This window comes from Pelophylax lessonae, assembly GCF_965119305.1.
Source record: "Pelophylax lessonae genome assembly, chromosome: 8".
Taxonomy (NCBI): domain Eukaryota; kingdom Metazoa; phylum Chordata; class Amphibia; order Anura; family Ranidae; genus Pelophylax; species Pelophylax lessonae.
The window spans coordinates 19,331,855-19,354,808 of NC_138775.1; the positions used below are offsets into that span (position 1 = coordinate 19,331,855).

A 22,954-nucleotide genomic window follows, 5' to 3' on the forward strand; every position below is an offset into this window, starting at 1 on the left:
GAGGTATGAGGGTCCTGATCATTACATAATAGAGGACAGGAGGTATGAGGATCCTGATCATTACATCTTACATCTAATAGAGAACAGGAGGTATGAGGATCCTGATCATTACATCTAATAGAGGACAGGAGGTATGAGGGTCCTGATCATTACATCTAATAGAGGACAGGAGGTATGAGGGTCCTGATCATTACATCTAATAGAGGACAGGAGGTATAAGGGTCCTGATCGTTACAGTTTACATTTAATAGGTGTGAGGTTGGAGTTATTTATAATCTGAGGAGATGTAGATCGTTTCAAGGTTTTTATTCTTGTTTGTTTCCTGTGTGAAGTTTTGTTTTACAATGTTTCCTTTTTGCTGTTTCTTATTTCTCATCTAGGGAACAATGCAGGAAACATCTCACACAATCTTTGAAAACAATATAAAATGCAAATGTTTAGGTGACATGCTTTGTGGAGAGAAGGAAATGAAAGTAATAATATTTTAACACATTTTAGAAATACACTGAAGGACTCATGGTAAAAACACTTCAAAATCATGGGAATGCATTGTGATTTTGTACATTTTTATTTTTTTACTTATTATATTCAGAACTTATACATTAAAGAAATATTTTTAGTAGCGTGAATCAGATATTTTGCATATACAGTATTTCACAAAAGTGAGTACACCCCAAACATTTTTGTAAATATTTTATTATACATTGCATTGCGAAAGTATTCGGCCCCCTTGAACTTTTCAAACTTTTGCCACATTTCAGGCTTCAAACATAAAGATATAAAACTGTAATTTTTTGTGAAGAATCAACAACAAGTGGGACACAATCATGAAGTGGAACGAAATATATTGGATATTTCAAACTTTTTTAACAAATAAAAAACTGAAAAATTGGGCGTGCAGAATTATTCAGCCCCCTTAAGTTAATACTTTGTAGCGCCACCTTTTGCTGCGATTACAGCTGTAAGTCGCTTGGGGTATGTCTCTATCAGTTTTACACATAGAGAGACTGAAATTTTTGCCCATTCCTCCTTGCAAAACAGCTCAAGCTCAGTGAGGTTGGATGGAGAGCGTTTGTGAACAGCAGTTTTCAGTTCTTTCCACAGATTCTCGATTGGATTCAGGTCTGGACTTTGACTTGGCCATTCTAACACCTGGATATGTTTATTTGTGAACCATTCCATTGTAGATTTTGCTTTATGTTTTGGATCATTATCTTGTTGGAAGACAAATCTCCGTCCCAGTCTCAGGTCTTTTGCAGACTCCATCAGGTTTTCTCCCAGAATGGTCCTGTATTTGGCTCCATCCATCTTCCCATCAATTTTAACCATCTTCCCTGTCCCTGCTGAAGAAAAGCAGGCCCAAACCATGATGCTGCCACCACCATGTTTGACAGTGGGGATGGTGTGTTCAGGGTGATGAGCTGTGTTGCTTTTACGCCAAACATAACGTTTTGCATTGTTGCCAAAAAGTTGGATTTTGGTTTCATCTGACCAGAGCACCTTCTTCCACATGTTTGGTGTCTCCCAGGTGGCTTGTGGCAAACTTTAAACAACACTTTTTATGGATATCTTTAAGAAATGGCTTTCTTCTTGCCACTCTTCCATAAAGGCCAGATTTGTGCAGTATACGACTGATTGTTGTCCTATGGACAGAGTCTCCCACCTCAGCTGTAGATCTCTGCAGTTCATCCAGAGTGATCATGGGCCTCTTGGCTGCATCTCTGATCAGTCTTCTCCTTGTATGAGCTGAAAGTTTAGAGGGACGGCCAGGTCTTCGTAGATTGCAGTGGTCTGATACTCCTTCCATTTCAATATTATCGCTTGCACAGTGCTTCTTGGGATTTTTAAAGCTTGGGAAATCTTTTTGTATCCAAATCCGGCTTTAAACTTCTCCACAACAGTATCTCGGACCTGCCTGGTGTGTTCCTTGTTCTTCATGATGCTCTCTGCGCTTTAAACGGACCTCTGAGACTATCACAGTGCAGGTGCATTTATACGGAGACTTGTTTACACACAGGTGGATTCTATTTATCATCATTAGTCATTTAGGTCAACATTGGATCATTCAGAGATCCTCACTGAACTTCTGGAGAGAGTTTGCTGCACTGAAAGTAAAGGGGCTGAATAATTTTGCACGCCCAATTTCTCAGTTTTTTATTTTATATATATATATATATATATATATATATATATATATATATATATTTTATATATATATATATATATATATATATATATATTTTTTTTTTTATAACAAAGTTTGAAATATCCAATAAATTTCGTTCCACTTCATGATTGTGTCCCACTTGTTGTTGATTCTTCAAAAAAAAAAATACAGTTTTATAGCTTTATGTTTGAAGCCTGAAATGTGGCAAAAGTTCGAAAAGTTCAAGGGGGCCGAATACTTTTGCAATACACTGTACCTTTTCATGTGAAAACACTAAAGAAATTACACTTTGCTACAATGTAAAGTAGTAAGTGTACAGCTTGTATAACAGTGTAAATTTGCTGTTCCCTCAAAATAACTCAACACACAGCCATTAATGTCTAAACTGCTGGCAACAAAAGTGAGTACACCCCTAACTGAAAATGTCCAATTTGGGCCCAATTAGCCATTTTCCCTCCCTGGTGTCATGTGACTTGTTAGTGTTACAAGGTCTCAGGTGTGAATGGAGAGCAGGTGTGTTAAATTTGGTGTTATCGCTCCCACTCTCTCATACTGGTCACTGGAAGTTCAACATGGCACCTCGTGGCAAAGAACTCTCTGAGGATCTGAAAAAAAGAATTTTTTGTTGCTCTACATAAAGATGGCCTAGGCTAGTGATGGCGAACCTTGACACCCCAGATGTTTTTGAACTATATTTTCCATAATGCTCATGCACTCTGCATTGTAGCTCAGCATCTTGGGAAATGTAGTTCCAAAACATCTGGAGTGCCAAGGTTCCCCATCACTGGTAGGCTTTAAGAAGATTTCCAAGACCCTGAAACTGAGCTGCAGCACGGTGGCCAAGACCATACTGTGGTTTAACAGGACAGGTTCCACTCAGAACAGGCCTCACCATGGTCGAGCAAAGAAGGTGAGTGCATGTGCTCAGCGTCATATCCAGAGGTTGTCTTTGGGATATAGACGTATGAGTGCTGCCAGCATTGCTGCAGAGGTTGAAGGGGTGGGGGGATCAGCCTGTCAGTGCTCAGACCATGCGCTGCACACTGCATCAAATTGGTCTGCATGGCTGTCGTCCCACAAGGAAACCTCTTCTAAAGATGATGCACAAGAAAGCCCACAAACAGCTTGCTGAAGACAAGCAGACTATGGACATGGATTACTGGAACCGTGTCCTGTGGTCTGATGAGACCAAGATAAACTTATTTGGTTCAGATGGTGTCAAGCGTGTGTGGAGGCTACCAGGTGAGGAGTATAAAGACAAGTGTGTCTTGCCTACAGTAAAGCATGATGGTGGGAGTGTCATGGTCTGGGGCTGCATGAGTGCTGCCGGCACTGGGGAGCTACAGTTCATTTAGGGGACCATGAATGCCAACTTCTACTGTGACATACTGAAGCAGAGCATGATCCCCTCCCTTTAGAGACTGGGCCACAGGGCAGTATTCCATCATGATAATGACCCCAAACACACTTCCAAGATGACCACTGCTTTGCTAAAGACCTGAAGATAAAGGTGATGGACTGCCCAAGCATGTCTCCAGACCTAAACCCTATTTGTGGGGCATCCTCAAACTGCAGGTGGAGGAGCGCAAGGTCTCTAACTTCCACCAGCTCTGTGATATCGTCATGGAGGAGTGAAAGAGAACTATTGACACTTTTGCCCAAATTTGGACATTTTCACTTAGGGGTGTACTCACTTTTGTTGCCAGCGGTTTAGACATTAATGGCTATGTGTTGAGTTATTTTGAGGGGACAGCAAATTTACACTGTTATACAAGCTGTACACTCACTACTTTACATTGTAGCAAAGTGTCATTTCTTCAGTGTTGTCACATGAAAAGATAGAATAAAATATTTACAAAAATGTGAGGGGTGTGCTCACCTTTGGGATATGCTGTAACTGTTGTGAAATTTGCCAATACAGCCAGCAGGTGGAGCTTTTGTTTCCTCTTCACATTTTTGTAAAAAAAAAAAAGGGTTCTGCTGTGTTTTTCCTTTAAATTACCCATTGTTTTGTGCTAATCCTTTTTCATGCATTATTTATTATTTTTTATATATATATATATATTATATTACAGTGGTGATCGAATGTTTGGGCACCCCAGGTAAAAATTTGTATTAATGTGCATAAAGAAGCCAAGGAAAGTTGGAAAAATCTCCAAAAGGCATCAAATTACAGATTAGACATTCTTATAATATGTCAACAAAAGTTAGATTTTATTTCCATCATTTACACTTTCAAAATAACAGAAAACAAAAAAATGGTGTCTGCAAAGGTTTGGGCACCCTGCAGAGTTAATATCGTGTACTGCCCTCTTTGGCAAGTATCACAGCTTGGAAACGTTTTTTTGTAGCCAGCCAAGAGTCTTTCAATTCTTGTTTGAGGTATCTTTGCCCATTCTTCCTTACAAAAGTCTTCCAGTTCTTTGAGATTTCTGGGCTGTCTGTCACTGTTGTAGAAATTTTGATAGACATTTCTTTAGTTAAATAGTCATTATGTCTCCCAGTGTCGGTTTTACCGATAATCGATATTTACGGTGATTATCGCTTTAACTGTCATTGCAGGAAAGATTTGTTGGTGAAAATCTTCCAATGGATGAGATGGCACAATACTTGTAGCAAAGAGAGTCCATCGCATAGATCTAGGTCTGCGGTTCAGGGCCCTGCGCTGCTGAGATATGTCTGTGATATGGAAAACTCTTATTTTACCAAGATTAATAGATGGCTCCTTATAGTCACATTCGATCGGTGTGACTGGGGGGGGGGGCTGCTGCTATTATCTTATACAGATAAAGCCTCATCAACTGGAACAAATAGAATGGTCACTATCAAAAATGGTTTATATATGAATCATTTTTGATGAAGACCCACCAACATGTAATGGACTCATGTTTTATGGATTGACATGAATGAACAATGAAAAGCCATGTGCTCCTTCTGGCAGTTGAACCTTTTGTTTGCTCTTGTTCATTCATGGGCATGTACTCCACAGTTTCTATTGTGCTTTTTGAATGTATACATGTCTGTTATTGGTGGTTGTGAAGCCACTCCCTGTAACTCCCTTTCTGCCCTGAGACACAGAACACAGAGGACACAGAAGAAGGCACATAGACACACACACACACACAAGCTCACACAGCAGCTAAGAGACACATAACCTCTCACACACAAACACTTGCTCTTACACACATGCACACACATACATATCCAATGGAGAGAGACCTGGCAGATGGCATTGAAATGACCCAGCGCGTCTGTTCCTTTCTTTATCGCCGAGCGCTTGGTAAATCGTTATACAGGAGAGCGGCGCATTTGTACTTTTCAGTACAAGCTATTAGTGGAGCTTGGTGCGTAATAATCTGGAGCGCACTGAAGCGGTTTTGCACGCTCCAAGCCCTATTAATTTCCACTACAGTCACGCACTGCTCTTTTAAGGTCTATCCATAGATTTTCAATTATGTTGAGGTCAGGAGATCGTGAAGGCCATGGCAAAACCTTCGGTTTACGCCTCTTGATGTAATCCCCCGTGGATTTTGAGGTGTGTTTAGGATCATTATCCATTTGTAGAAGCCATCCTCTCTTTAACTTCAGCTTTTTCACAGATGGCATCAAGTTACCATCCAAAATTTGCTGACATTTTATTGAATCCATTTTTCCTTCTACTCGTGAGATGTTCCCTGTGCCACTGGCTGCAATACAACCCCAAAGCATGATTGATCCACCCCCATGCTTCACAGTTTGACAGAGGTTCTTTTCATTAAATTCTGTGCCCCTTCTTCTCCAAACGTACCTTTGCTCATTCCGGCCAAAAAGTTTAATTTTAACCTCATCAGTCCACAGAACTTGTTTCCAAAATGCATCAGGCTTGTCTATATGTTCATTTGCAAAGTTCAAACGCAGATTTTTGTGGTGAGGATGTAGAAGAAGTTTTCTTCTGATGACTCTTCCATGAAGACCATATTTGTACAAGTATCTCTTGATAGTGGAATAGTGTACCACAACTCCAGTGTCTGCCAGACCTTTCTGGAGGGATCGTGTAGTCAAACGTGGGTTTTGAATTGTTTTTCTCACAATCCTGCGAGCTGTTCTGTCTGATATTTTTCTTGGTCTTCCAGATCTTGCTTTAACTTCCAGTGTTCCTGATGACTGCCATTTCTTAATTACATTCCGAACAGAGGATATTGACATCTGAAAACGCTTTGCTATCTTCCTTTAGCCTTCTCCAGCTTTGTGAGAGTCAACTATTTTCAGTTTCAGTTTTCTAGACAACTGCTTAGAAGATCCCATGGTGCTGATTGTTGGGGCAAGGTCAGATGAGTCTGGGCATTTAAAACCTTTGAGATTGACATCACCTGGTCTTCCCAGACGATGATTGAGAACAATCCATGACACTGGCAGGTCTCAGCCTTGCAAAGGGGGCAGTGCATGCTATAAATTCTGCAGGGTGCCCAAACTTTTGCAGACGCCATTTTTTTGTTTTCTGTAATTTTGAAAGTGTAAATGATGGAAATAAAATCTAACTTTTGTTGACATAAGAATGTCTAATCTGTAATTTGATGCATTTTAGAGATTTTTCCATCTTTCCTTGGCTTCTTTATGCACATTAATACAAATTTTTACCTGGGGTGCCCAAACTTTCGTTCACCACTCTCTCTCTCTCTCTCTCTCTTTATATATATATATATATATATATATATTATATATACACAGGTGCATCTCATAAAATTAGAATATCATTGGAAAGTTAATTTATTTCAGTAATTTAATTCAGAAAGTGAAAATCCTATATTTTATATACTGTAGATGTATTACACACAGAGTGATATATTTCAACCGTTTCTTTCTTTTAATTTTTATGATTATGGCTTACAGCTAGTGACAACCCAAAATTCAGTATCTCAGAAAATTTTTATATTACATAAGACCAATAAAAAAAAAGGATTATTAATACAGCAGTATGTCCATGTACAGTATAGTATGCACTCAGTACAGGCATACCCCGTTTTAAGTACACTCACTTTACGTACACTCGCGAGTACGGACACAGCCTGGTCAGCTTGGCATGGCATTACTCCCAGTTTTTAACATTGGCGTCTATGGGAAATCGTGGTCAGCTTGACATGGCATTACTCCCAAACCATAAGTGACAGGGATACCAAACTTGGGGAGCAATGTGGGGGGACCCAGGACTACAACATATCCTATTTGTGGCCAGCCAGCTTGCCTAGGAAATGAAAAAAGGTATTGCTTCACTTTAAGTACATTTTCATTTTACATACATGCTCTGGTCCCATTGTGTACTTAAAAGCGGGGTATGCCTGTACTTGGTCGGGGCTCCTTTTGCATGAATCACTGCATCAATTCGGCATGGCATGGAGGTGATCAGCCTGTGGCACTGCTGAGGTGTTATGGAAGTCCAGGTTGCTTTCATAGCAGCCTTCAGCTCATCTGAATTGTTGGGTCTGGTGTCTCTCATCTTCCTCTTGGCAATACCCCACAGATTCTCTATGGGGTTTAGGTCAGGCGAATTTGCTTGCCAATTAAGCACAGGGATACCATGATCATGTGACCAGGTATTGGTAGTTTTGGCAGTGTGGGCGGTACCAGGTCCTGCTGGAAAATGAAATCAGCATCTCCATAAAGCTGGTGAGCAGAGGGAAGCATGAAGTGCTCTAGAATTCCCTGCTAGAGGGCTGCGCTGACTTTGGACTTGATAAAACACAGTGGACCAACACCAGAATATGACATGGCTCCCAACATAATCACTGACTCTGGAAAATGTTGAGTTTCATTTGGAAATAAAGGTCCCAGAGTCTGGAGAAAGAGTGGAGAGGCACAGAATCCAAGTTGCATGAGGTCCAATGTGCAGTTTCCACAGTCAGAGATGATTTGGGGAGCCGTGTCATCTCCTGGTGTTGGTCCACTGTGTTTTATCAAGTCCAAAGTCAGTGCAGCCCTCTACCAGGGAATTCTAGAGCACTTCACAGTCTCCACTCTAATTCATCCCAAAGGTGTTCTATCTGGCTGAGGTCAGGACTCTGTGCAGGCCAGTCATGTTCCTCCACCCCAAACTCGCTCATCCATGGCTTTATGGACCTTGCTTTGTGCACTGGTGCGCAGTCATGTTGGAACAGAAAGTGGTCATCCCCAAACTGTTCCCATGAAAATGTCCAAAATGTCTTGGTATGCTGACGCCTTAGAGTTCCCTTCACTGGAACTAAGGGGCCAAGCCCAATCCCTGAAAAACAACCCCACACCATAATCCACCCTCCACCAAACGATTTGGACCAGTGCACAAAGCAAGGTCCATAAAGACACGGATGAGTGAATTTGGGGTGATAAATCTTGACTGGCCTGCACAGAGTCCTGACCTCAACCCGATATAACACCTTTAGGATAATTTGGAGCAGAGACTTCAAGCCAGGCCTTCTCATCCAATATCAGTGCCTGACCTCACAAATGCGCTTCTGGAGGAACGGTCAAACATTCCCATAGACACACTCCTAAACCTTCCCAGAAGAGTTGAAGCTGTTATAGCTGCAAAGGGTGGGCCAACTCAATATTGAACCCTACAGACTAAGACTGGGATGCCATTAAAGTTCATGTGCGTGTAAAGGCAGGCGTCCCAATTCTTCTTATATATTAAGAAAAATGTAATCTAGTATCAGTAGTGGTGGTTGTTGGTCTATGTCTGCTCTGTTCCCATGATTAACAATCATTTTCTTTTGGTCACTTTTCAATTTTCTTGTTTAGTGGTTTTGTCCAACAACCACCGACCCCACACACTGATTTTGCTTTGATACAAGTTTTTAGTGAGCACTTCTACCTTCCTCAACAACGCTTGGCAATAAATGTATGAAAAAAATGTGCATAGCTATTTTTCCAGTGAAATGACGTGTACTGTATATCTGTTCTCTGTGAACTAACCAGCTGTTGGAAAATGGGGCAGACTAAACTGTTTTAAGCTATTTTCTCTTCTGGTCGAATGTTCCTTAAATATTGTGGACAGTAGTAAAGGTAGTGTGACGTATTCACCGTCACTGGGAGTGAAAGACAGATACTTAAGGGACACTGAGAAAATAGTTTGGATAACTTCAAGTGGGAGAGTAATATTTATCAACAATATCTCTCAAGAACTATGAAGATTTATTCCCACCACTGCCACCAATGTAACGAAACCGCCGACCCACACTGTACTTGTGGTCTTCCATCAGTATACGGCTTCCTTGCAGTCATGAACATATATCCCAGATTTTCCCAGCCGCCCTCATACAAAGCTAGCCAACAACTTAGCTCGTACAAGTTTTGGAACCTTCTCCTTTATTCAACAGTTTCACACTCAATTTATACACACATGAGCACATCCCCCTCCTGATCAAATTACAACACATAGGTCAGGGGTTGCCTGATTACATTATCCTATGCAGATGAAATTGTATACTGAAACAGAATTAACCTGAACTAATTATCTAGCCATCTGGACAGAACAGATCTGTGAGGTCATTAAAATTTGACAATGGGACAGGCAGGCTTAACGCAATCCACACCCTAACTCAATAGATAGACAATAGGACAAGACTAAATCCAAATAAATATAATATATATATAGATTACCTCTCGTCCGCCGGGTAAGGAGGAAATCCACCAGGTGGAGGGATCTCACAACTATCAATTTGATATCATTTGATTTTTCTACACCTTGATTTTGCATCATATTATCACAGACTGAAATATTTTCATTTTGGACTGTTGGACTTTATGATTTTTGCACCAGATTCACTTTATTTGAATATCACCTTTATATTTATTTGGATTTAGCGCACCATATATACCTTCACATTATATTTACTTATTTTTCTGGTAGCAGCTTTTTCACAGATCAGCGCACCTTTTTCATTTTACAATAGGACAAGACTGCCAATGACAGTCTGTCCGTCTACTAAATTGAAACACATGGAATACACATCTAGGTGTCACAGACTCCGTGGCAACAGGCCACAGGTCTCACAGTGCAAGGGGGGATCAAATGTCCACATTTCTTGAGAGACACCGTTGACAAATATCACTCTCCCATCTGAAGCCATCCAAACCATTCTCTCAGTGTCCCCCAAGTATCTGTCCTCACTCTCAGTGATGGTGAACACCGTCCCAGGTAGGTTCATTCATGGTGAACATAGAGTGAATTTGGAAAATACTGGATAATGGCCACTAGATGGAGCTCAGGATCATAAGAAAATAAATCCATCTTAGTAAGTTATAATTTTGCTTTAATATGGAAAATCACATATCAGACATTATAAACTGGTTATTGATATGAACAAAGCATGTCAGTGGAGGGGAGAGCAGATATCAATAACAGATCCTGAAGGGAATGGAATCAGAAATGTGAAAAAAGCAGCAGAATGAAGTGAGATTTGTGTGTTTCTCTGTCTGTTAGATTTGTTTTGTTTTTTGCTCTTCGTATCTACAGAGTACAGACTAACAAAATTAAATTTTCTTCTTAATTAACGTCATAGATTTTGCCTTTTTTTTTTTTATAAAAAATAAATGAATCCATTTGCTTTTTACTAACTTTAACAGCTGCACAATCTGCAATTGTAAATGACCAGTCCGGGAACAACATTGGCATAGTGGCTGGCGGAGTGGCTGGCGGTGTCCTCCTTCTGGCGGTCTTGTCAGCAGCTGTATATTATATGTACACCAAACAAGGTAAGTACTACCATTCACTGGAGTCTCCTCAAGACAACCTTATCATAGAATGGTCGGAATTTGTATCTGCCCAATCACATCAGTGGAGGAAAGAAATGGCAGGCAAACAGCTTTCACTATAGTATACAAACTATGGGGTTGACTTACTAAAGGCAAATAAACTTTGCAGCGTGAAGTTCCTCCAGACCTTAGTAAATGAGCAGAAGCTCTGCTGACCTCCATCATCCAATCATGTGCAAGGAAAAATCCAGATTTTTTTATTTTCCTTGCATGTTAATCGATATTCTTTGCAAAGTGAAGCTTTACATCATTTACTAAGCCTTGGATCAACTGTACTTTCTATATGTCTTTAGTAAATCAACCCCAATGTCCCTCTGCAGACACTGGCCGCTTGTTCTATGTCTTCTGATGGTCATAGTGGGGCCATTGTAAATATATGGGGGGGGGGGGGGTCTGTATACTATATAGTAGATGAAAGGTATATTAACTTTAATGTTCCATACCTGATCACAGTGGGGTCATTGTAGATATATGGGGGGATGATTGTAGTTTATATAATATAGGGATCGACCGATTATCAGCAAAGCCGATATATCGAGGGCCGATGTGCACTTTCCCCGATATATCCGAATTGGCCCCGGAGGTTACCGATATTGCCGATATTTCGGAAAAGTGCTTATACCAGAGTGATGCCTGCAGCTAGAGGCATCACCCTGATACTGGCGCCCATAGCCAACTGTCGGCTGTCTTGTAATGACAACCGATGCGACTGAGAAGCCACTCAGCTGTCATTACAAGGAACAGGAGGGGACGTCCCCCCCATCCCGCCACCTTCCGTGGCTCGCCCGGGTCTCCCGTCCCACCAGGAGACCCAGGCAACCAGCCTGCACGGCCACCGAAGACCCGATCAAAGCCGCATTCAGCTCTGATCGGGTCTCCATGCAAAAACCCAGAAGTGATGTCATGACATCACTTCTGGGTACTCGCCGCCAAATTTACAAAACTGACAGCATTCAAAACAGCCAAACTTGGCGTTTTGAATGCTTTTAAGTGCAGAGGAGGGCTTTGGGGTCTTTTAGATCCCCAGATCCCTCCACAAGAGTACCTGTCAAGAAAAAAAAAAGAAAAAAAAATTTTTTTAAATGTACAAAAATATCGCCCAATATCGACCAATACGCGATGACCAAAATATCGGTATCGGCAATAAAAAAACGATATTGATTGATCACTAATAATAATAATAATCACTAATAATATATACATGATATACCAGTTACTCATGTTCTATGTCTTCTGTACATAGGCAGGTAGATGGTCACAGTGAGGTCAATGTAGATATATTGGGGTCTGTATTCTATATATCAGGGGTCTCCAAACTATGGCCCTCCAGTTGTTTAGGAACTATGATTCCCATCATGCCTAGTCATGTCTGTGAATGTCAGAGTTTTTCAAAGCCTCATGGGAGGTGTAGTTACACAACAGCTGGAGGGTCGTAGTTTGGAGATCCCTGCTATATGGTATATAACAGCTTCTTATGTTCCATGTCTTCAATGTATAGACAGGTAGATGGTTATAGAGGTGTCATTTTAGATGTGTGGGGGGGTTTGTACTCTATATAGCAGTGGTCTCCAAATAGTGGCCCTTTGCTTGCCTTTACCTGGCCATTAAAGCGGAGTTTCACTCTTTTTTGTGTTTGTTAACCACTTAAGGCCGGGAGGATTTGGCTGCTCAAAGACCAGGGCCTATTTTGCGATTCGGCACTGCGTGACTTTAACGGACAATTGCACAGTCGTGCGACGCTGTACCCAAATGAAATGGACGTCCTTTTTTTCCTACAAACAGAGCTTTCTTTTGGTGGTATTTGATCACCTGTGCGATTTTTACTTTTTGCGCTATAAACAAAAAAAGAGCGACAATTTTGAAAAAATAACAATATTTTTCACATTTTTTTATATGAAATTCCCCCCAAAAAAATGTAAAAATCTAAATTTTTTAACATTTTAGGCCAATTTGTTTTCTGCTACATATTTTTGGTGAAAAAAAATCACAATAAGCGTATTTTGATTGGTTTGCGCAAAAGTTATTGCGCTTACTAACTACGGGAATGATTTATGTAATTTTTATTGTTTTTTTTTTTTTAACTAGTAATGGCGGCAATCTGCGATTTTTTTTTTTTTCCGGGACTGCGACATTGGGGTGGACAGATCGGACCCTTGACTGACATTTTTGGCACTTTTGGGGTTACCAGTGACATTACTACAGTAATCAGTGCTATATATATGCACTGTTACTGTAAAAATGACACTGGCAGGGAAGGGGTTAACTTTATTAGAGATCCAGGGGTTAAGTGTGTCCCTAGGGGCGTGATTCTAACTGTAAAGGGGTGTGGCTTGTGATGGAACCACAGAGACATACGATCCTACATAGCAGGATCGTATGATCTCTGCTGTTACATCAGGGAGAATGACAGGCGGCTTTGTTTACATCAGCCGCCTGCCTTTCTCTCTCTCCAGCGGGAGATCATGAGTGACCGGCGGACATCGGAGCCGCCGGTCACTCGCGCGGTGATGGCAGTGAACGAGCGGGGGCGGGAGCGTGCCTCCGGCGGTGCGCGCTCGCCCCCTATTGGCTCGTGGGCGAGTGATGTACCGAAACGTCACTTTGCCCAGGAGGGGCTGACCGCCGCAGTATATGTACTTGCGGCGGTTGGCAAGTGGTTAAAAAAAAGTGTAGCTGCTAACTTTTAAAAAAGAACACACTCACTTGTCCCACGGTCTAGCGATGCGGCCAGCGGGAGCCTCGGTTCTCTTCCCCTCCTCTCAGCGGTGCTGGCATCTCTAGTGTGAGCACCCGGCAGTGACAACTTGCGGCTTCACAGCCGGGTGCGCACTGCACATGCACGAGTCGTGCTGCACGTCGTGAATGGCCAGGCAATCTTCTGGGACCTGTGACGTGTTGCAGAAGACTGCAGGGAGGAAGGGGGAGTGGAGAACTTCTGCTTGAGCCGCCTATGAGGTCCGAGCGGAAGTGGGAGCTGTACCTGTCAAAATTAGGTACCAGCCCTCCAAAAAAAAATGACATGCCAAATGTGGCATGTCAGGGGGTCAGGAGTATTTAAAACAAAAGTTCCAAAGTTGGTGTCAGTGGTGCACTATTCCTTCCACTGACACCAACGATGGGGCATAAATCCTTCCACTGACAACAAAAATGGAGCACTATTCCTCCCAACGGCACCAATTATTTCTCCCCTAATACCAAAGATCAGGCATGGTTTACTCCCACTGGACACAGTTTGGCCCCCCTAAAGTCTGATGGACAGTAAACTGGCCCTTTTCTTAGAAAGTTTGGAAACCCCGGCTATATAGTACAGTATATACAGGATATAACAACAACTTCTCATATTCCATGTCATCCACTTCAATATACAGACAGGTAGATGGTCAAAGAGGTTGTAGATATATGGGGGCAGGGTCTGTATTCTACATACAGGATATAACATCTTCTCGTATTCTATAACATTTTATCTTTTCTCTTCTTCGCAGCTTCCTCCTCCACCCAAAATGTGTAAGTTCTGCCTTTCTCCCCATATTATGTATACTAGAAGCTTTGCTGTTGTGTGGTTCCCAACATCCACCCATACCTGACATTTTAAAGCAACCATTCTCAACCAGGGTTCCTGCAGAGTTTGCTAGGGGTTCCTGTGTCTGAGTGACCTTCTATCTGATGGTACCTCCATAATTCTGGGGCCAATGGCACTTGGCAGAGTCAGCAGCCTGACTCCATTCTGTCTATCAGGCTCACCATACAGGTTACAATCTGAATGTATATTGTCCTTACAATTAATTTTAGATTTACCAAAACTATACAATATGAGGACCTACCTCATCCATCCAATCAATATTTATCCAAACAAAGAGACCCTTGCACTACATACTTAGCAGTAGATCTAAATGAGGTTGTACAGATTGTAGGGTGTATGGCGAGCCTCAGGGTGCCACTGGCACTGCTGTATTTAGGCCTAGGCCGACAAGGCCTAGGCCTAGGGCGGCACTTTGTGGGGGGGCGGCAAAAAAGCCGCCCCCCTGCATGAAAAAACCCCCGTACCACTACGAAAACATGAAAGGAAAAAAAAATGGCCGCGGCCGGCCCGACATGCGCACTGCGCATGTGCCGGTGCCGCTCGGGAAAACCCGAACCTCTTCGGCTATTCTCGGGCAGGCGGCGCGTGCGCGGTGACGTAATGGCGCCGGGCTGCGCCATTTTCAAATGGAAGGCGCCCCAAGGTAAGTGAGACTCGGACTCCTCCGCAGCAGATGCCGGTGCTGCGGGCATGGTACAGGAGATTTCCCTGTACCATGCCCGCAGCACCTACATCGGCTGTACTATGCTGATCAGAGCCCTGCATCTTCTGTATTATGCTGCTCAGTGCCCACAGCCACCTCCTGTATTACGCTGCTCAGTGCCCACAGCCTTGCACCTCCTGTATTACGCTGCCCAGTGCCCACAGCCTTGCACCTCCTGTATTACGCTGCCCAGTGCCCACAGCCTTGCACCTCCTGTATTACGCTGCCCAGTGCCCACAGCCTTGCACCTCCTGTATTACGCTGCCCAGTGCCCACAGCCTTGCACCTCCTGTATTACACTGCCCAGTGCCCACAGCCCTGCATCTCCTGTACCATGCTGCCCAATGCCCACAGCCCTGCATCTCCTGTACCATGCTGCCCAATGCCCACAGCCCTGCATCTCCTGTACCATGCTGCCCACAGGCCACAGCCCTGCATCTCCTGTACCATGCTGCCCACAGCCCTGCATCTCCTTTACCATGCTGCCCAATGCCCACAGCCCTGCATCTCCTGTACCATGCTGCCCACAGCCCTGCATCTCCTGTACCATGCTGCCCACAGCCCTTCATCTCCTGTACCATGCCCACAGCACCGCATCTCCATGTCTGCAGCCCCTGCACTATGCGTGCAACTACTGCATCTCCTGTACCATGTCCGCAGCCCCTGCACTATGCCTGCATCTCCTGTACCATGTCTGCAGCCCCTGCACTATGCCCGCAACAACTGCATTTCCTGTACCATGTCCGCAGCCCCTGCACTATGCCCGCAACAACTGCATCTCCTGTACCATGTCCGCAGCCCCTGCACCATGCCTGCATCTCCTGTACCATGTCCGCAGCCCCTGCACTATGCCCGCAACCCCTGCATCTCCTGTACCATGTCTGCAGCCCCTGCACTATGCCCGCAACCCCTGCATCATGCCTGCAACCCCTGCATCTCCTGTACCATGTCTGCAGCCCCTGCACTATGCCCGCAACCCCTGCATCTCCTGTACCATGTCTGCAGCCCCTGCACTATGCCCGCAACCCCTACATCTCCTGTACCATGTCCGCAGCCCCTGCACTATGCCCGCAACCCCTGCATCTCCTGTACCATGTCTGCAGCCCCGGCACTATGCCCGCAACCCCTGCATCTCCTGTACCATGTCGGCAGCCCCTGCACCATGCCAGCAACCCCTGCATCTCCTGTACCATGTCCGCAGCCCCTGCACCATGCCAGCAACCCCAGCATCTCCTGTACCATGTCTGCAGCCCCTGCACTATGCCTGCAGCCCTGGAAGATTTTCCCCCTTAATGACCAGGCAATTTTTTGCGATTCAGGACTGCATTACTTTAAAGGACAATTGCACGTTCGTGCAAAACTGTACCCTAAAAAAATGAATGTCCTTTCTTTCCAACAAATAGAACTTTATTTTGGTGGTATTTGATCACCTGTGTGATTTTTATTTATTGCGTTATAAACAAAAAAAGAGCGACAATTCGGAAAAAAAATATTGTTTTTCACATTCTGCTATATAACATTCCCCCATAAAAATGTAAAGATCAAATTTTGTCATCATTTTAGGCCAATTTGTATTCTGCTACATATTTTTGGTAAAAAAAAAAAAAATCCCAATAAGTGTATATTGATTGGTTTGTGCAAAAGTTATTGTGTCTACAAACTAGGGGAAAGATTTATGTAATTTTTTTTTTTACTAGTAATAGCGTCAATCTGCGATTTTTAGCGGGACTGCGACATTGCGGTGGACAGATCGGACCCCTAACTGACATTTTTGACACTTTTGGGGGGGACCAGTGACATTACTACAGTAATCAGTGCTATAAATATGCCCTGTTACTGTAATAATTACACTGGCAGGGAAGGAGTTAACCCGGGGGTGATCAAAGGGTTAAGTGTGAGCCTAGGTGGTGTTTTCTAACTGTATGGGAGAGGGGCTTGTGAAATGACCATAGAGACCTGTGTTCCTATATAGAAGGATCACAGGCGCTCTGTGATCATTTCAGGGAGATCAACGGTCAGCTGTATTTACAACAGCAGGCCGTCGTTCTCTCTCAGCGGGGAGCGATCGCGGGTGCCCGGCCGCAATTGTGGCCGCTGGCCCCGTGGATTGGCATCCCCGTTGCCTAGTGGGGGCCCCCAGGAGTGCTCCCACGAGCCAACGTACCCATATAAAACAACGAAATATACAAGTAGGCACTTTGTACCCACTTTTAATATACAGAGAGGAAGAGGTGGGGCCTAAAGAGGAAGGGGTGTGGTTTACAGATGATAGGGTGGGTCTGAAACAGGAAGGGGTGTGGCCTTGACAGGAAGGGGTGGGTCGTAGGTAAATTAGGGGGTGCATAAGTTTAGTCCGGCCTAGGGCAGCACAAAACCTAAATACACCACTGGCCACTGGTCACCAATGTAAGGGACATTCTTCCCACTGACCTCCAATGTAAGGAGCATTCTTCCCACTGACCTCCAACGTAAGATGAATTCTTCCCACTAAACACCAATGTAAGGAACATTCTTCCCACTGGCCACCAATTTAAGGAACATTCTTCCCACTGACCACCAATGTAAGGGACATTCTTCCCACTGGCACCAATATAAGGTGCATTCTTCCCACTGACCACCAATGCAAGCAACATTCTTCCCACTGACCACCAATGCAAGCAACATTCTTCCCACTGACCACCAATGTAAGGGACATTCTTCCCACTGACCACCAATGTAAGGGGCCTTCTTCCCACTGACCACCAATGCAAGCAAAATTCCTCCCACTGGCCACCAATATAAGGTGCATTCTTCCCACTGGCCACCAATATAAGGTGCATTCTTCCCACTGACCACCAATGTAAGGAGCATTCTTCCCACTGACCTCCAATGTAAGGAGCATTCTTCTCGCTGGCCACCAATGTAAGGAGCATTCTTTCCACTGATCACCAATCTAAGGGGCATTCTTCCCACTGATCACCAATGCAAGCAACATTCTTCCCAATTTTGTTTATTAAAAGTCTTGCAATCAATAAGCATAAAATCAATATACATAAATAAATATATACATATTTACATGAAAAGGGGGGGAAAAAAATACATAGCAAATTCTGCTCTCAAATAAAGACTGCCTTTACAGCAAAAACAAAACTCACATCATGAAACACATCATTACCGGAAAAAATTATCTTAATAAGACTCACACCACCACACCAGACATCAAACCTGCGAGGTCAAGAAACAAAACCACTCCCATTATGCATGCAGCCCTTCTTCCAAAAATGAAGATATTAACTAACAAAAGCTAAGGGCGTGAAAGAAATAGCATAGGAAAAAAGCTTTTCACCCAGAGATGGACAGTTCACCAAAAGCAGGTCTGATATTCCTCCACGCCCTTATCCAGACCGCTCAAGGCTCCCTGCCCTTCTCAAGACCCCGAATCTTCCCAACCTCACCCAGAATATCGTACACCACCACCTCGACAGGGAGGACTTTCTTCCGCAGGGTAATCTGGCACCGTGCATTCCACGTGAAGTAACGGACAACTATACTAACTAGAAAAAGTGTATCCAAATCAAAATCCCAGCGAGTCGGGAATGCCCCGTACACCCACTCCGCATAACTCATGCGATAGAGAAAGGGGATGCCTAGAGCCCTCCCCACCCTTTTATACACCTCTATGTTAAAGGGACACTGGAGCAAAAAGTGGTCCATAGACTCCACTTTACCAACACACTCCGCTCTAGGACAATCCCGATCATCCACAGGGCGATGCTTCAGGTTCCCTCTCACATAGAGCCTTCCATGGAAAGCGAGCCAGGCTTGATCCCTAAACTTCAAAGGGATTCTTCCTAAGTTAATTAAACGCAACCCCTCCCTCATTACGGGGCCTGGGCAATCCCTTAAGGTCAGCGACACACTGAAAGCAGAGCCCAAAATCCTCTTCTCAAGAAGCTTTCTGGGGAGGGACTTGATATCCCCCACTGTCACCTGCCACTGCCTAAGTATTTTCAGACACGGGGCAACATAAGCCGGAAGCTTGCCATGTCGGACTCTCAGACTTTTCACTGGCCCGCCATCTTCCCAGCATCGCAGAAAAGGCCTAAACCAAGATTGAAAAATACCCACCCATCCCGGCGGGGTCTCTGCTAACATATTACCAAGATTATACTTTAAAAAAAGCAGAGAAAAGAAAACTATAGGGTTGACCATTCCTAGACCACCCTCCCGCCTGGACAGGTAAGTTACACTGCGTTTGATCAGGTTCAGCCTATTTCCCCATAACAGTTGGAAAAAGCAGCTGTACACCCTTGCATAGAGAGATTCCGGCAAGATACAGACAAAGCTGACATATAAAAAGATTGGGATCAGGTAAGTTTTAATCAAGTCAACCCTTTCCCTCAAGGAAAGTTTCCATTTCTTCCAGCTTGCCACCTTGGCATTGGCATTCAACAACCTGCTTTCCCAATTTCGATGACCATAGTCACCAGGACCAAATTTGATGCCCAACACTTTAATTTCCTGCTGGGGCTCTGGGAAGGCATCCGGAAGTTCGAAGCTTTCACCCTCCTCACCCATCCAGAAAACTTCACTCTTTTCATGATTGATTTTAGAGCCAGAAGCCTCAGTGTACTGCTCTATCACAGAGACCACCTCCTGCGCCTCCTCCATCCCAGAGATAATAACAGACACATCATCGGCATAGGCCACGACCTTCAAAGGCGGCACACCAGCAATGCCCAAAGGCACCCCACACAACGATCCACTCTCTAACCTTCTTATGAAGGGGTCGATTGCGAATACATATAGCAGGGGGCTCAAAGGACACCCCTGGCGCACACCAGAGGCAACCTCAAAAGGCCGTCCAACCCAACCATTAACAAGTGGGAAGCTCTCAGCCCCTTTATATAATGTTTTCAGCCAGTCAATAAACCTCCCCTGCAGGCCGTATCTACCAAGTAGCAAATACAGGTACTCATGATTGACTCGATCAAAAGCCTTCGCCTGATCCAATGCCAGCAAGTACTTTCTCCATCCAGCAGCCCTGCATCGCTCCAAAGCCTCCCGGACAGCTAAAATTGCTGAAAAAGTACTTCTGCCCTGGACCGAGCAGTGCTGATGATTGGACAACAAATCGCCTGCTACTGACGACAAGCGCCAAAAAAGAATCTTTGCCAAAATCTTTCTATCAACATTGAGAAGACTGATGGGGCGCCAGTTCTCAATTATTGAGGGGTCTTTACCTTTTGACAGAAGAATCACAGCGGATTGCCTCATGGAGGGAGGGAGAGAACCCTCTTCTAAACAGCTGTTATAAACCTCCGCTAAAAAGGGAGCCAGAATGGACTTAAAACACTTGTAAAATTCAGCTGTCAACCCATCTGGCCCAGGCGACTTTTTGGTAGCCAGCTTCTCTATAGCACGAACTACCTCATCCGCTGAAATTGGTTCTGTCAAATCCATCAAAGGCAATATACCATTTCCCAATCCTGGAGTAGAATCCAGAAAGCTTTCCATCCTGTCCCGACTAAGGTCCTTTCTTCCCAGAAGGTCTGCGTAATATGACCTGAAGATCTCCAGGATCCCTGATCTGGACTTCACCAGGGAACCCGTACTATCCCTCAGACCTATGACCGTCTTAACTGCTATGCCTTGCTTACAGTTCTGGTAAGGATCAGGCGAGTGATATTTCCCATAATCTCTCTCCAGAACCAAGGAGGCATGACGGTCGTATTGACACTTCCTAAGAAGAAGCTTTACCTCCGAGATCTCCCCTGGATCTCCTCCATACGAGACAAGACGATCAAGTTTCCTCCGCAAATGCTGGTAGGCAATATACATACCAAGCTGCTTCTTCTTACTTATGGCCTTGAAAAGTCCAATCGCCCTTTGTTTCACAAGCTCCCACCACTCTGACTTACTGCTGCAAAAGTCCAGAATAGAAACCTGTGCCTGAAAAAAATCCTCAAAGGATTGTCTTACCTCTATATCTTCCAGGAGAGCCGAATTCAGTTTCCAGGTACCCCTTCCCCTGGGTGGAGTGTCCGAGGCATTCAGAGTCACAGACAGCATACAGTGGTCAGAGAACTCCACCGCCCTCAACTCAGGAGCCGAGAAAGCAGAGTTCTCCTTTAAAAAATACCTATCTATCCTACTCTGACTATTCCCTCTCTGAAACGTGAATCCCGTGCTGCCAGGGCAGTGCTTAATGTGCACATCTACCAGGCCTGCTTGTCTAACCATATCTCTAAGAAAAACGCTATCATAACCCAGCCTGTCTATGGAGACCCTCCTGTCTTCAGGCCTAATTATGGTGTTAAAGTCACCTCCAAAGACAACCTGCTGGGATGTAAAAAGGAAGGGCTTGATCTTTGTGAAGAGGCATTTCCTGTCCCATTTTGACTGCGGTCCATAGATATTGATCAGGCGCAGGTCCTGCCCCCTAACAGAGACGTCTAAGACCATGCATCTCCCCATTTCTACCTCAATAACCCGCCGGCACGTTACCATATCGGTTTTAAAAAGAACCGCAACTCCGCTGCAAGGCTCAGCCGCAAGAGACCAAAAGGAGGGACCGCATCTCCACTCCCTTTTTGCTAGATGGACATCGGCCAAAGTATTGAGCCAGGTCTCTTGCAAAAATAAAATCTCAGCATCAAACTCACTGAGCAAAAATAAGGCAATATCACGAGCTCTTGCAGATTTCACACTGGCGACATTAATGGTCGCCACCTTTATCAGAGCGGGCACTGCCATCAGGATGATTGGGGTAGTCGTTTCTTAACCTCCACCACACTCTCATCACCCGAGACAGCTCTTTTTACACTATGTGACTCCCCCTCATCCATAGATGAAATGGATAAATCGGATACTAACTCCTCCCCTGATAACACAGAAAATGAGTTGCCAAGAGGAACCCCTCCTGGCTCTATCTGTAAGGAGGAAACGACCGCTTTACTGGTTTTCCTCTTTTTCTTTTTCTTCCTCCTTGTCCTCTCCCACCCCTCCTCATCTGAATCCTCCACAACAGAGGGTGAGACATGGGACATGGACACCCCTCCCTCAACCCCATCGACCCCACCACCATCCAGCACCCCTGCACCCTCTTGGCCGCGTTTGCGGTGTCGAGAGACAGGGACTGGAGATGGAGTAGGCCGAGGGGGAAGATCCACTATACCCGCCCCCCCAGCAGCTTCCGCTAGTCTGGAGGATCTACGCACAGTAGATGTAGGAACAACCACAGGAGGGACAGACTCAGGGACCACATCACCAGGGGAAACAAAATCTGACACAACAGACACAGGAAGGACAGACTCAGGGACCACCTCACTAGGGGAAACAGAATCTGACACAACAGACACAGGAGGGGCAACAACAATTTCCTCTCTAACTTCAGCTGCTTCATCTTCTTTATCAAGCCTCTGCAGCTCAGTCTCCAATCCTGGCAAGTTATGCAGTGCCTCTGGGCACTGGCTATATGGATGACCCAGCTGCTGGCACAAATTGCACCGAATCTGGGTGCATTCTCTGGCCAAATGGCCTAAATCCTGGCACAGTGAGCACTTCTTGTGGGTGCAGGACGATGCAAAGTGGCCTTTATCACCACATTTATTACACACCTTAGGCTGACCTTGGTAGAAAATGGTCAGCCTATCCCTACCCAGAAAGGCTGAGCAGGGAAGGTGCTGAACTACATCGCCCAGCACCCCCAATTTTAGTGACACTGTCCAGGCCCCTGTCCATATCCCATGCTCATCAA

General features: G+C 44.5%; 1 protein-coding gene across 1 annotated transcript in view; it reads left to right on the plus strand.

The window, feature by feature from the left end:
* The window catches only part of LOC309562125 (uncharacterized protein), a gene marked incomplete at its 5' end in the record, with an annotated part of 86,092 nt that overhangs the window by 41,249 nt on the left and 21,889 nt on the right, over nucleotides 1-22,954 (plus strand). The window contains one exon of the mRNA XM_082266255.1: nucleotides 14,416-14,437. Within this exon, the coding sequence (XP_082122381.1) occupies nucleotides 14,416-14,437 (22 nt within the window). The remainder of the gene's footprint in view (nucleotides 1-14,415; nucleotides 14,438-22,954) is intronic.